Source organism: Anastrepha ludens, chromosome 3 (genome assembly GCF_028408465.1).
Source record: "Anastrepha ludens isolate Willacy chromosome 3, idAnaLude1.1, whole genome shotgun sequence".
Lineage (NCBI taxonomy): Eukaryota > Metazoa > Arthropoda > Insecta > Diptera > Tephritidae > Anastrepha > Anastrepha ludens.
This window is the reverse complement of record NC_071499.1, coordinates 112263533-112277226: the sequence shown is the minus strand read 5'-3', so window position 1 is coordinate 112277226 and position 13694 is coordinate 112263533. Positions and strand designations below refer to the sequence as shown.

Below are 13694 nucleotides of genomic sequence, written 5' to 3'. Positions count from 1 at the left end.
CAATAGACATTTCATCAATGAACAACAACGTTTACAAATCGTATTAAGAAAGTCGATGTTCTGCGAAAAGTGTTCATCGCACGTTCAGGCCAACTTATGATGTTCAGCGATGATGCCCATTTTTGACCATATTTGAGCTGAAGAGAAGCCCGAGGCCATTCAAGAACAGCCATTATGTCCATTAAAAAAACTCTTTGGTACGGCTTATGGGCCGGAAGAATCATCGGTCTATATTTTTTTAAAGACGAGGGTGGTGCCACTGTAACAGTGAAAGCTTATGCTATCGCGCCATGATAAACGACGTTTTGATGCCGAAAATTGAAGCCCGTGATCTCCACAACATTTGGTTCCAACAAGACGGCGGGCGGCGCTACTTGCCATACAGCCCGTGAAACAATGGATTTACTGCGTCGTGGTTTCGATAAGCAATTTATCTCTCGTCTCGTACCAGTGGATTGGCCACCAAAATTGTGTAATATCACATCTTTGCACTTTTATTTGTGGGGGTACGTAAAGTCTAAATAAAGGGTTTTTCAATAAGGGCGGGTAGATGTGCAGAATGTCAATCGTGGCGTTTGCTGTGTGGCACGTAGCGCCGTCCTGCTGGAACCACATGTCGTCTAGGTCCATATGGTTCAATATGGGCCATAAGAAATTGATTATCATCGTTGTGTAGCGCTCGCTGTTGACGGTGACCGCCTCACCAACGTCGTTTGCAAAAAAGTACGGACCAATGACGCCGCCGGCCCAAAATTCACACCAAACGGTAACTTTTTGAGGATGCATTATCACCTGGTGAACCTCGTGTGGATTGGTGTCGTCCCATATACGGCAATTTTGTTTGTTAACACAGCCATTCATCCAAAACTGCGCCTCATCACTAAAGATGATTTTTCGCCCTCTTCCAAACAATTCGAAGCCCAGTCAGCGAACAAACGGCGTTGTCTATGGTCATCAACTTTGAGCTCCTGGGTCAGTTGGATCTTGTACGGGTGTAGGCCTAAGTCCCGACACAAAATTCGCCAAGTTGAAGTCTGCGAAAGGCCAAGTTCTTGTGCACGGCGAGGAATAGACTGTCTCGGGTTCTGCTGTACTTCACGGACCGCGGCAATGTTCTCGGCTGATCTTGCGTTCCTTGAACGTACGGGTGTTGGCTGATTGTTTACTGACCCGGTCGTCTCAAATTTGGCCACCAAACGTTGAAGAGTCGACTTTGAAGGGCCACCACGTCTACCGAAAAATGGGCGCAATGCGCGCAACGTTTGCGTTAATGAAAACTCATTTTGATAATAAAGTTTTATCATTTGAACGTGCTGTTCAATCGTGTAACTTGCCATGATGATTTGGCATAAACAACTGAATAATAAACAAAAGATTTGACAGATGTCACCAAAACAAAATGGCTGCCACAGGGCGCCAAAATCGACCAGCGCCAATTGAAAAACCCTTTACTTTAAATACACTAAATAGTACTTAAACCAGCTTCGATTGAGGCATTGGAGGTCAACATTACTAAATTAATTCACGAGATACCGACCGTAAATTGGTGTTTACGGATGAAAAGGGATCTTTAAAAAAAAATTGCCATGAATGTTTCAACACAAAAATAATAAATATTGCTCAATCAATTTGAATTTTCGTTGTTTTATTGTGATTTAGAATCAGATACCTCTAAATTTATCACCCCTTATATTGGGTAATGCCTGTAATAGGCAGCATCGCCTTTTTAATTTTCCATAGTGAGCGCTATTTTTTCCCCCTAAACTTCTTATATACGAGGGTCGTTCGATGAGTGCTTAGAAAGAGATAGAGAGGGTTGGCATTCGGAATATTTATTTCGAAGGTTAAGACTCTCCGTCCAATCCAGGATGCCAGAGCTGCACATTCGCAGATTGCTCTACTTGTACGAACAAGGCACGGACGTCTGGTTTTGAGCCAGTCCTCCATCTTAGAATCGATTGATATTGTTTTCGGATGCCAAGCGGAGGTTTTATCCGTGAATATCTATGTAACTTGCACTACTTTCGCTAATATATTTGGTTGGGGAATAAGTTCGTAGTGTTTTTACAGAAGACTTTTATTTAAACAAAAAACAATAATTCGATCAATAAGTTAAACCGCTTCCCACCTCACGACCAATTTGTTGATGCCGTTGCGCCAAAAATCGCTTGGTCTGGTGTCAAAGAATTTATTGGTTTGACAGGGAGCCGAAAAGATGGTAATCGGTCGGTGCAAGATCCGGAGAATACGGCGGTTGCAGACGGGCCTCCCATTCGAGCTCTTGGACTGCGACTTACTATATACAACATGGGGCCTGTCGTTGTCGTGAAGCAGTAAGGTTCGACCATGTCGATCTGGTCTTTTCAGTCGAATAGCCTCATTCACGCGGTGTAGCTGGGCAATGTAGAGCTCTTTCTTGGTCGTGGCATTCTTTTCGAGCATTTTCCAGTGCACCACGCTCTTCCGGTCCCACCAAGCACATATCACGATCTTCTTTGAATGAAAGTCCGGCTTGATTCTCGACTTTAGCGTATCTCCTGGACCCATCCACTCCTTTCTTTGCTTCATATTGATGTATAGACAACATTTTTCATCTCCCATGACGATTCGGTACAAAAAGCGCTGTTTATCACCATGTGTTGCTCGATGGACGAGATGATGAGAGGTAATTTGAAGACTTCTTTCTTTGTTTTCGTTGACCTCGTGAGTCACCTAAGCCTCCAATGTTTCAGTAAATACTCATTGAATAAAAGTGATTGCGAATCGTTTTATGATCGTAGTCTATTTTTTCCGCCAACTCACTACTGGTTTGGCGACCGTTCCCCTTCAAAAGTGATTTCAAATGTTCTTCACCGAATTCAGAAGTCCTTTCACTGCGGGACGTGCCATCGACATCAAAACCGCCTTTTTTAAACTTTGCAAATCATTTTCGTGCTGTAGAATCGCCTATGACACCTTCTCCATACACGCAAATATTGATTTTCCTGATATCCTAATGGATATGAATTGAATATGATATCCGGTATAGGTATGCCCGCCGCGGCTATGAGTTACATACATGGTCCATTCAATCAGTCCAGTCATATTTTGTTTATCCGAAAAAATGCGTGGCAAACGATGGTCAATGGCTTCAATTCAATGTACGAGCTGTATGTTATAGGCGCGTAAGCCAAGATTCTTATTTTCTATCCATAATCTAAGTATGTACAAAGGCTAACAAGTTGAGAATGACGACGAATCGACATTTCCGTGCCTTCTTCAACACTTCGCTTTATGAACTTCATTCATAAGTGGGAAGGCATGTACAGCTCTCTAGCCATGATTTTCTACTTGCTCAAGGGATTGCAGCGAAAATTTCACTCGCGCTCTACTCGTACGAACAATCCTCCACTTGAGATGATTCTTAGAATCGACTGATGTTAGGATACACAAACGACATCGGGGTTTTTTAGCTAAGCGAAATCTAGCTTGCATTGAAATCTAACTTATATTTATTTATAGTTATATATTTACCGTTTTCCGTTTGTTAAATAAAATGTCAAAGCGTAAAATTTTTTTATTATATTTTTATTTGTTATTTTTTTATTTATTTTTTTTTATGCATGTAAGTAACTAATTCGAGGTTATTCGGCTTGTACGGAATGTGTTAAGCAAAATGATCTGAAAAATATTGTTTATAAATGTATGCATGTTTGTAAGTATATATTGTAATAAAACTCGTTTGCCTTTTACATTCGACAACAACTACTCGTATAACAAATTTATTAGGTATGCATTTTATTTAAAATATTTTCCAAATTCTTTTTGTTTGCTCGATTTAGCGCAGTAAGAAAACTAAGAGCTACCAATACAAATTACATTTACAAGCAAGCGATTTTGCAATTATAAAATGTCACATTTTGCAAATTTCTGCTGAATCGTGCAAATACACTATGCCAAATAATTCTGTACCCTTGCGTGATTATCGGAATATATATATATATATGTATGTATGTAAGTAGTGTAGTGTATATGTATATGTATATATAAGCTACTCACTATGCTACTCTAAATAAAGAGGTTACAGAAACAAAAGACTGAAATTCTCACATTCTTAAGCGATTCGGATGAATTGTGGGGAGACAAAATATTACTAAATTGCAAATTTTGAACGCAAACTACTTTCAAGTTCTTTTACAGTTTATTTTATGGTTTCCAATAATATTTTCTTCTCTTTTTAACTACACTCATACAACTTTCAATAAATATGTATAGGTTTTGTATGCATTGATGGCTGTGGTGTCGCATGCGGTCTCTTTTGTCAACGCAACAGCACAGGATATAAATTTCGTATGCAAAGGTAAGTATGCATATATGTATACAGGGTTGTACAATATTATGAAAAATGTTTAAAGAGGGTGTGTAGTGCGGGCCAAAAGAAGCAAAAAAGGCTTAATAGACATGGGCACACAAACTAAGGGTTTGGAAGATATGGCAAGTTGAGTATTTTTTTAAGGGGTTAAGGGTAGTCAGAATTTTCAAAATATTGGATTTTTTTTGCATTTTCTTAAAATATAATATCTAAAAAATATTGTGTGAAAATTTGAAGTGAGTCCGAAAAATACTTTTCGAGTTATTCAACAATTATCAAAGGGCGCTTCGAAGCGTTCGTATGCTGAAAAAATGGATGCTGCACGTACGAAAGTGGCAGATAAGTGCGCCAACGATAACACTCGAAAAGGTAGAATGCTACGTAGGCAACAGCAAATCGATATTTTGGAAGCTGCTATGACGGCTGAAGAACTATTATATGGCCCAGGAATAGATGGCACAGTGTAAGTAATTAAATAATTCGTATAACTCAACATAAATCGATAGCAAAACTTTAAATGCGTTTTTCTCATAACTATGTTTTTTGGCGGCGGCCGCCGTAGCCGAATGAGTTTGGGCGTGATTACCATTCGGAATTCACAGCGAGAACGAATCACGGTGAAAGATCAAAAATTAAGAAAACCAGTTTTCTAATAGCGGTCGCCCCTCGGCAGGCAATGGCAAACCTCCGAGTGTATTTTTGCCACGAAAAGCTCCTCATAAAAATATCTGCCGTTCGGGGTCGGCTTGAAACTGTAGGTCCCTCAAGACGCGCGCCACAAATAGGAGGAGGAGCTCGGCCAAACACCCAAAAAGGGTGTACACGTCAATTATATATATATATATAGATATATATATATGTTTTTTGAACTGGTGATAATAAATAAATATAAATAATTGGCGCGTACACTTCTGTTAGGTGTTTGGCCGAGCTCCTCCTCCGATTTGTGGTGTGCGTCTTGATGTTGTTCCACAAATGGAGGGACCTACAGTTTCAAGCCGACCCCGAACGGCAGATATATATTTTTATGAGGAGCTTTTTCATGGCAGAATTACACTCGGAGGTTTGCCATTGCCTGCCGAGGGGCGACCGCTATTAGAAAAATGTTTTTATTACTTTTGCTTTCACCGAGATTCGAACCAACGACCTCTCTGTGAATTCCGAATGGTTATCACGCACCAACCCATTCGGCTACGGCGGCCCTGGTGATCACTGTTACTTAAAAACCGCTTGATAGATTTCAATAAAATTTATACTGCTTTGGAAAACATAAAAAACTCGTGCCTGCTCCAAGGTTTTGTTTTTAAAAATTTCGATCTTTTAAACAATTAATTGTCGGTTTTTTTTTCTCGAACATCTTTGATCAGGCACAAGATTATCTATTAATAAAATTAATTCCTCTCGTCCGATTGATTTTAGATGAATTTCCAAGGACTAGTGATGATCACTGCAAGGGACTTCTGGAGAAACGGGCTCCACACAAACAGCGATAACTTTACAATTATTAATTTTTTTGTTTTTGAAAATTTTGCTAAAGTCAAGTCGAAGTATGATGCCCTAATGCTATGTTTTTGATTTTTGTAGAATGAAGCAATTGACTAGCAAAAAAAATAATTATAGAGAATCATTACTTTTTCGGGCCTCTGATTACCTCTAACCCGTTAAGCAAGAATGATAGAAACAAGATTGCACACATCTGAGAATGTGTGACGTCACATGGGTGTAGTGTGCAGTGTTGCCAGTCCTTTGCAGTTTAGTGCTTTTTTATATCCAAAATGCAGAAATTTTTGAATTAAAAACAGGCTGTTAGGTTAGGTCAAGTGATTATCTTAACGACGCACTTAGACCAATTAAAGGCCCCTTGTGGTACCACCGGAATACCCTATCCTATCCTTAATCCCCTTGATACTCTTCAAACCATCCTGTGGACTTTATAAATCTAGTAAGTCTAGCTAATTTTAACGATGCAACATCCGCGATGCTGTTCAGAAAAGCGATTCCAAGCAAATTCACCCTTCTTCTACACAGAGCCATGCACCCGCATAGAGGAGGTTCCACTGTCTATTTCTCTTCCACATCCTAACAGCCTCAGAAAAAGTCAAAATATGGTAGCCCAATTCTATTGGCATGCCTTCTTATACGACCGTGCTCTGATAGAACTCTTACTAATATTTTTAAGTATTTTCTGTGAAGGAAGGAAATGAAAGAGCGGATGAGTGCGCAAGGAAAGGCTCTTAGTTTGACTTTCAGCGAGTGGTAGAAGATTAAACGAACTGTACACTGCGATTGACTTGAGCGTAATCGCGGAAACCAATGGCAGGTGATCTCTGACTACTAACTGCAGGGGCTCCATTTGCTTGGATTCAACAGATCAACTACCAGCGTCCTCCTGTTATAAAAGGTCACTGTCCTAATGGCACACTAGCCATTAAAATTGGTGTGCCTCACAATAACTTCTGCAGGAGTTGTAGAGATGCAGAAGAAATTGAGTCGCCACAACACGCCCTCTGTGAATGTCCTGCACATCGAGCAAGTCGTGCCAAATATCTTGGCGATTATTTCTTTGAAGTCTTGGAGAAATTTTAAAATATTGCACTGTAGGCTCTAGTTACGTTCTTAAAAAGATTCAAGTGGCTTAAGCAACTTATTTAGTTGCTGGAAACTAAATGCTGGTATACAATGGGCTAATCTAATCTAACCCAACCCTCTAAATTTTTTGTTAGGGGATATTTGCAAACATTTTATGGGGCATAGTCCTATAAATCACCTTAGGGAGCAGCACTTACCAATTAATCCAAAATGTCAACAAATCCTGGCCGCTGAGAGAGTTTTACAACTATTTCGTATATCTTGCCGAGAAAGATGGCGCACCTGGTGGGAGATGCAAGGAGGTGACTTTGCAAATCTTGAGATTCGTTGTTTTTTTATTTTGCTTCAATTTTTTTTTTTTGACATAATAAAGAAACGGGCGACGGTATATTCACGCATAAAAGTGTGAGAAAAGAATTACTTGCCATATCTCCAGATATATTAGTTTGAAAACCCCTCTTAATACCACTCTTTTTTCCCCTTTTGTCCATACTATTATGCCCTTAAATATCTTACATGCGTTTTGTAACTCCCTATATATGTACGTGTGAATTTTTGCGCATACGATAATCAAAATTTATAGATTCTTATGTTTGTATGTATTTCTGCGTGTTTATGCATTCTACTACCACTCCAGCTATGCACCACTTTTTGTCTGTATTTGATTTTGTTAATAGCAATTTTTTATTCATTTTTATATCGCTCACGTACATATGCGCTTATCATTAAGTTTTGTAAGTATATAATTGTTTATATGTATGTGTGTACGCATACATGTTTGTATGGCTTGTATTTTATATATCCGTTTATATGCATATATATGTATTTGTATGTATATATGTATACTCGTATTTGTAGATTGACGTGTCTACAAAACATTGTCTTATCTAACTTCATCCACATCCTCGCCCTCGGACGAGCTACGTATGGTATTGTATTGTGAATTGCGACTGCGTAACATTCGTAAGAAGCTACCCACAGCGAAAATTGTTCTTCGATGGCGATGAAATATACCCTGGTATAAGGCCTCACGTAACGTTTTCCTATCCTCCACATCGACCGAGGAGGTAAGCGATGTTTGATGCGGCAAGCGCGCTATAAGAAACGAAAGTGATGAACAAATGATTAGTAAGGTATTCAGTTACAAATAATATACAGAGTTAAACATGTAGCGTTTAATAGGTTACGCAAAGAATCTCTACTGGCATTGATGTAGTAGCTTACTAAACCCTGCATAGAGCGATAAGTTCAAAAGTGCATACCATCTACAAGTAGATATGTGTTTTATTTCACAGGAGGTTAAAACGTCAGAAACATCATCAAAGGGGCCGTCACACCAGTGGTATGTGGGGTACATGTTCCCACTAACCCTATAACTATCCTCCCTTCTGTGTAGATTTAAGTGGACAAAGTGGACATGTGAGGCGGTGGTTAGTGTTATGCGCGGAACCTTCACATGCCGAATATACGATTATAGTCCAAAACGTTTTCCTTTCATGGCCAAATGCAATTTTCCGAATAGGTAGAAGTCACAGGGAACCATATCAGGCGAATACGTTGAATAATTGATGGTTAAAATGCGATTTTTAGTCAAAAAATCAGTCACAAGAGTGGATCAATGAGATGGTGCATTATCATGCAATAAGCGTCAGCTTCCTCCTTCGTGATATTCAGGGCGAATTCGAACAAACGCTTCAAAATGCCAAGATAGAAAATTGCATTGACAGTTTGGCCTATTGGCACGAGCCCTTTGTGGGCAATTCTCTTGGAATCGTAAAATCAAATGAGCATCGACTTGATTTTTGGAATTTCCGAACGCGATTTTTTGGGTGGTGGCTGTCTGCGGCCTTCCATTAGGCACTTTGAGGCTTAGTTTCAGGTGCATGTTGGAAACATGACGTTTCATTACCAGTTACAACGTTGTAAAGGAAGTTCTCGCCTTTTTTCACTTCTTTAATGAGGTCTTTCGAATGTTGAATTCTGAGCAATTTTTGGTCCTCAGTTAACTTGTGCGGAATGAAACGTGCACATACCTTTCGTAAGCCCGAATGATCAGTTAAAATGCGATAATTCGAAGTTTTGGAGATACTCTTTCCAAGAATTTCAACGATGATTTCAGTTGAACTTTGATAAATTTACGAACAATTTCGATGGAGTTTTCGGTTCATTGTGATTTATGTCCTCACAACCATCTCTGAAACGTGTACATCACTCATGAACTCTGGCACGAGATAGACTATCATCGCCATAAACTTTTTTCACCAATACAAAGGTTTCGGTAAACTTTTTACCGATTTTAAAACAACATTTGATATTAGCTCTTTGTTCGAAATTCATTTTTGTACCGATAACACCAACATACCGCGACTTTAGATGCAATAACTTCGCTTCCACTGAACCGAATGTCACCAAGTTTTCACTGGAAGTCAGCTAGGGATGTAACTTCCAACGCACTAACTCCTTGAAAATTTGACGCCAACAAAAACATTTTTATGGCGCAGGTTTTGTTAATTTCGGACTTCGCCTTGTATATCTACTAGGTAAGTGGAAATTAATTCTGGATGGGTAGAAGTTTAATCTTCTACATTAGCCAAAAGCTGGCTGTGCCACAGTAACGTGAGTCTCACGAGGCAGCTGAGACTTGTAATTTGTAATACGTCGTGGTTGGACTACCATGACGGCATTCGACGGCATTCAGCGCCGAGCATTTTTTAAAGTGGTAACAGACTATCGATGAATGTCGTGCAAGGTTTGTTTGTATTCTGTCTGATCCAGTAGTGGTTGTCCAGATCTCATACCAAACTGACTTCTGAGTGAAGCATCGCTCATGTTAACTAGTACGAGGGTCATTTGAAAAGTCCGTGCAAAGTCAGAGAGATGGCTCTACTTAAGCATATCGTGTTTAATTTTAATTAGTAGTATTTCTCTGAAGAAGGTAAACCAAGTCTGAGCCAGTTCGGTATATTTCTTTGTGCTTGGCATTCGTTTTAATCGAGGAAGTTGAGTGATTTACCTTTTTCATCACGACAACGCACCAACTCACGCCTCAGCAGTTGTGGTCGCAAAATTAATAGGGTTTCAACTCCAGACTTAGCTATCTCCGATCCCTCAGAGTATTATTTGTTCCCAAATTTGACGAAAAGGCTGGTGGAAAAAATATTTTATTCAAACGAGGAGGTGATTGCTGAAACGAAAGGCTATTTCTAAGACTTGGACAAATCCTATTATTCGGAAGGGATCAACAAATCAGACAGCGTTGAACGAAGTGTATGAGCCTAAAAGGAGACTATGCCGAAATATGAAAAGGTTTACCCTAAACAATTAAGTTTGTATAGACCTTGCAAACGTCCTTCGTACTGCATTAGAACTGAAGCAATTGATCAGTGAGTTCGACTCTCGACGAACAAAAATCGAACTTTGATGGTATCTCACCATATCTGTCATATTAAATAGCGCAGGGACAGTCATTCCGGTGGTAAATATTAGCAAAAATTTCCATATTAGTAAGTGGCGCCAGGCATATATTTCTAAAGAGTGTTAAGGTAAAAAAAAAATGAGGAGTTTCGTTACCTGGGACATGTCGTCCGAATGGATACAAATGCTTCGGTTCTAAAAGTTTTCGATGAGGTACCAGTTGGTGGTAGCAGACGAAAAGGAAGACCTTCTTTGCATTGAAAAGATCAGGTGGAGAAGGACTTGGCTTTACTTGGTGTGGCCAACTGGCGCCGGTTAGTACGAGAAAGAAACGAATGACGCACTTTGTTAAATTCGGCCAAAAACGCGTAAGCGATTATCGCGCCAATCAAGAAGAAGAAGAAGAAGAAATGTTTAGGTCCAGCTTTTTCTGCAATTTGTGAGTGGAGTGCATTTCCAAGTTAAAGGTCCCTACAGTTTTATGTTGCATTCGAATGCCAGATGATTTTTATGAAAAGTTTTTTCACAGCAGAAATTCATTCGATGCTTTACCATTGCACGTCAGAACATTGGAATTTTCCAGGGAAGGGTCATTGAGAAGACCATAATTAAAAAATTCGAGCGTAGAGGTGGTTCACTTAAGGCCGAAGAGAAGAATTATGAATTGAGATATTACGAGGTAAAATGCACTTACTACTTAATAAACCTAATGAATTTGTAGCAGGATATATATTAAAGAAATATAGTAGCCTCATATTTGCTCCCTCGATAAGCTAGCGGGAGCACACTAGCCTATCATCACAAGGATCGTGGGTTCGAATCCTGCCACGTGCTTAGTCCTGTGTTCTTCCTATTTTCCGCCTTTCCTGCTTTGATAATCATTATTTTTAATTATTCCAAGTACCTTCCTTCCCAACACGCAATCTAAATGCTGTTCCGAATTTCCTCTAACACTCATCACTCGCAGCCTGTGCACTTTTGCAGCTAAAAATAACTAAAAAGGTAATAGAAGTTTTTCCTCAATGCCATTTCACCAGCGCGCCGCCGATAATGTAGTCAGAAGAGAAGACATAAACCCTACCACAGTCACTCACACTCTACTCCGAAAAACTGTACACGGTGACAAAACAAGTTCATGGAGTAGGGCTGTTAGGCAGCGCAGTTTACAGTCCATCACCTAAGATCTTCAACTGCAGGCTAGTCACCTACTTTATTAAAATATTTACTTCGTTTATAGTAACCAATGTAAGTAGTAGTAACCAAAACTTGTTGATGTCCTATACCCCTCAAAGGAGTAATCAGAAGAACAAAAAATGTTTTTTGCTCTTTAAATTCTGCCTCATTATCACCCAACCAGGACCTTCTCTCATTTCGGCTTATTAAGGTTTTCCGTTACCGGTCTGTTCGGCTTTTTGAAGAAGCTCTGCCTTGCTTTGAAGATATTAAGGCTCCATACACCACGTTTCCTATACCTTTCATACTGGGCACCTTCAGATGGCTACAAAATCTGGTCCGATGTACGTTTCGATCCTATTCTGTGAGCCGCAGATTTAAATTTCCCTCATTCATAAGTCAAATTTTTATCCTATGCACTACAGTGCCCTTGTACCCACTTAAGTTCAAACTTATTCCTCTGCGCGATAGGTTTCAATATTAAGCATCATTGGGGCAAACGTAATGCATTGAGTGAAGATACAGCGATCAGTTCTGCATGTATTTCAAGCGGTATCCATGGGGCTAACAGACTAAAAAAGGAGTACCGCTTATATTCTTTATTCGAGTGAGTTTTACTCGTGAAACAAACTTATGGAACGACTGATGTGCACTTAGGAATACGTCTCACTACAACAGTAGTTTAGTGCATCAGACAGTGAATTAGCTACTATTAATCTTCAGTAATCTTAGCATCCGAAGTTACTAACTCTATTTGAGCCCAGTATGACACATCAATTGACCCCTAATGAAAATTTTGCAACCAACTTCATCACTCTACCATTAGATATAACTCACCTATTGGCGATTTTGGTGATTTAATGGAGAACTCATCTAAATCCTTCCCCGTCAAATCCAGCTTGAGTACCTTCTTCGTAAGCTCCTTGGTTGCTGCGTCCAAATTCGATTTTTTGGCAATTTTTATATCGACATTACGCTGACTAACCGCACTCTTCGAGACAGCACCACCGCCAGTCTTGTTATGTTGTTGTTGTTTCTCCGAAGTTTTTGTATCGGCGGGTGATTCCAGCTGTGACATTTTATCTGATTGAATATTTGTATGCTTTTGTTTTGGCGATTTTTGAGTTATTTTCAGAGTTTCTTCCACCAACTGCTTCTTCTCCTCCTCCGGTTTCTCTATTAGTTGTTGTTGTTGCTGCTGTTGTTGTTGTTGTTGATGTTGATGTTGAGGTTGAGGTTGAATACTTGAAGTGGTCGTCGTAGTAGTATTCGAAGCAGCCGACGTTGAAGAGGCAGACGATGTTGGCGATAGTACGGCTATGTTGATTGTTGCTGCTGATGTCGCTGTGGCTGTTGCTGTTGCTGCTGTCGATGACTTTTGACGATGTTCGATTGCAACCATTGTTCACACAGCGACGACGATGCGCAAAACGAAAGGTAAGTGAAAATAAAATACAAAATAACAACAGCTACGCTATTCGGTGGTATGGGGCTATTCAGTCCACAACACTTGATTCCACACTTAAGATGGCCAAAGGACGTTGAAGGTACTTCGTTCGATAATTCGTTTTCACTTCGCTTAATTGTTGAGTTTTTTGAGAGGCAAAACTTTACTTGTTGCTGTACTTATGTTGCGTTGGTGGCAAGATATTTGAGTTTGTAAAAATAATGGCGGCCAAGCTGAGGATAAAGAAGAATAGAAATTTTAGACATTAGTAAGTGAAATGTATTGAACATTTTGGAAACTAAAAATTAATTATTATTAAGCAATTCTTTTACTAAAGTAAAATAGGCTTTACTATACTTTAAGGCTGATTAATTGCAATCGGTTATTTCTTATTTCGTAAACTGAGACTGATAATCCGATACTTTTGTACGTAACTTGGAATACCTGAATACCGTGGATATTAAGCTTGCTTTGAAATATAGAGTATGTGGCTTTCAGATTCGAAAAGAAAAGGATATCCAGTATGTCTAATGGAAGCGTGACCGGACTAATTCAAAGTTAGAGTTCCGCTATAAAAAATGTAAATGGCGTGTTCTTTTCGTAACTTGTAAGCTTTGTGAAAAATTTAGAAAGCGTAGGTTGGAAAATGAGTTCCGCGCATGAAAAATGATTTGAAGCAATGTTCCCCTGTACACACCCTATAGGTCCAAAAATGTCACG

At 39.4% G+C, this 13694-nt stretch overlaps 1 protein-coding gene across 3 annotated transcripts in view; it reads right to left on the bottom strand.

Annotated features, from left to right (window-relative positions):
- Positions 1-5390: 5390 nt before the first annotated feature.
- The window catches only part of LOC128858806 (ras-interacting protein RIP3), a 160358-nt gene continuing 152054 nt past the window's right edge, over positions 5391-13694 (bottom strand). For all 3 annotated transcript variants that reach the window (XM_054095313.1, XM_054095314.1, XM_054095315.1), the window contains exons 3-4: positions 12365-13207; positions 5391-8035 (exon numbers count right to left, since the gene is read on the bottom strand). In XM_054095313.1, the coding sequence (XP_053951288.1) occupies positions 7824-8035; positions 12365-12929 (777 nt within the window). In that variant the 5' untranslated portion in view covers positions 12930-13207 and the 3' untranslated portion in view covers positions 5391-7823. The remainder of the gene's footprint in view (positions 8036-12364; positions 13208-13694) is intronic.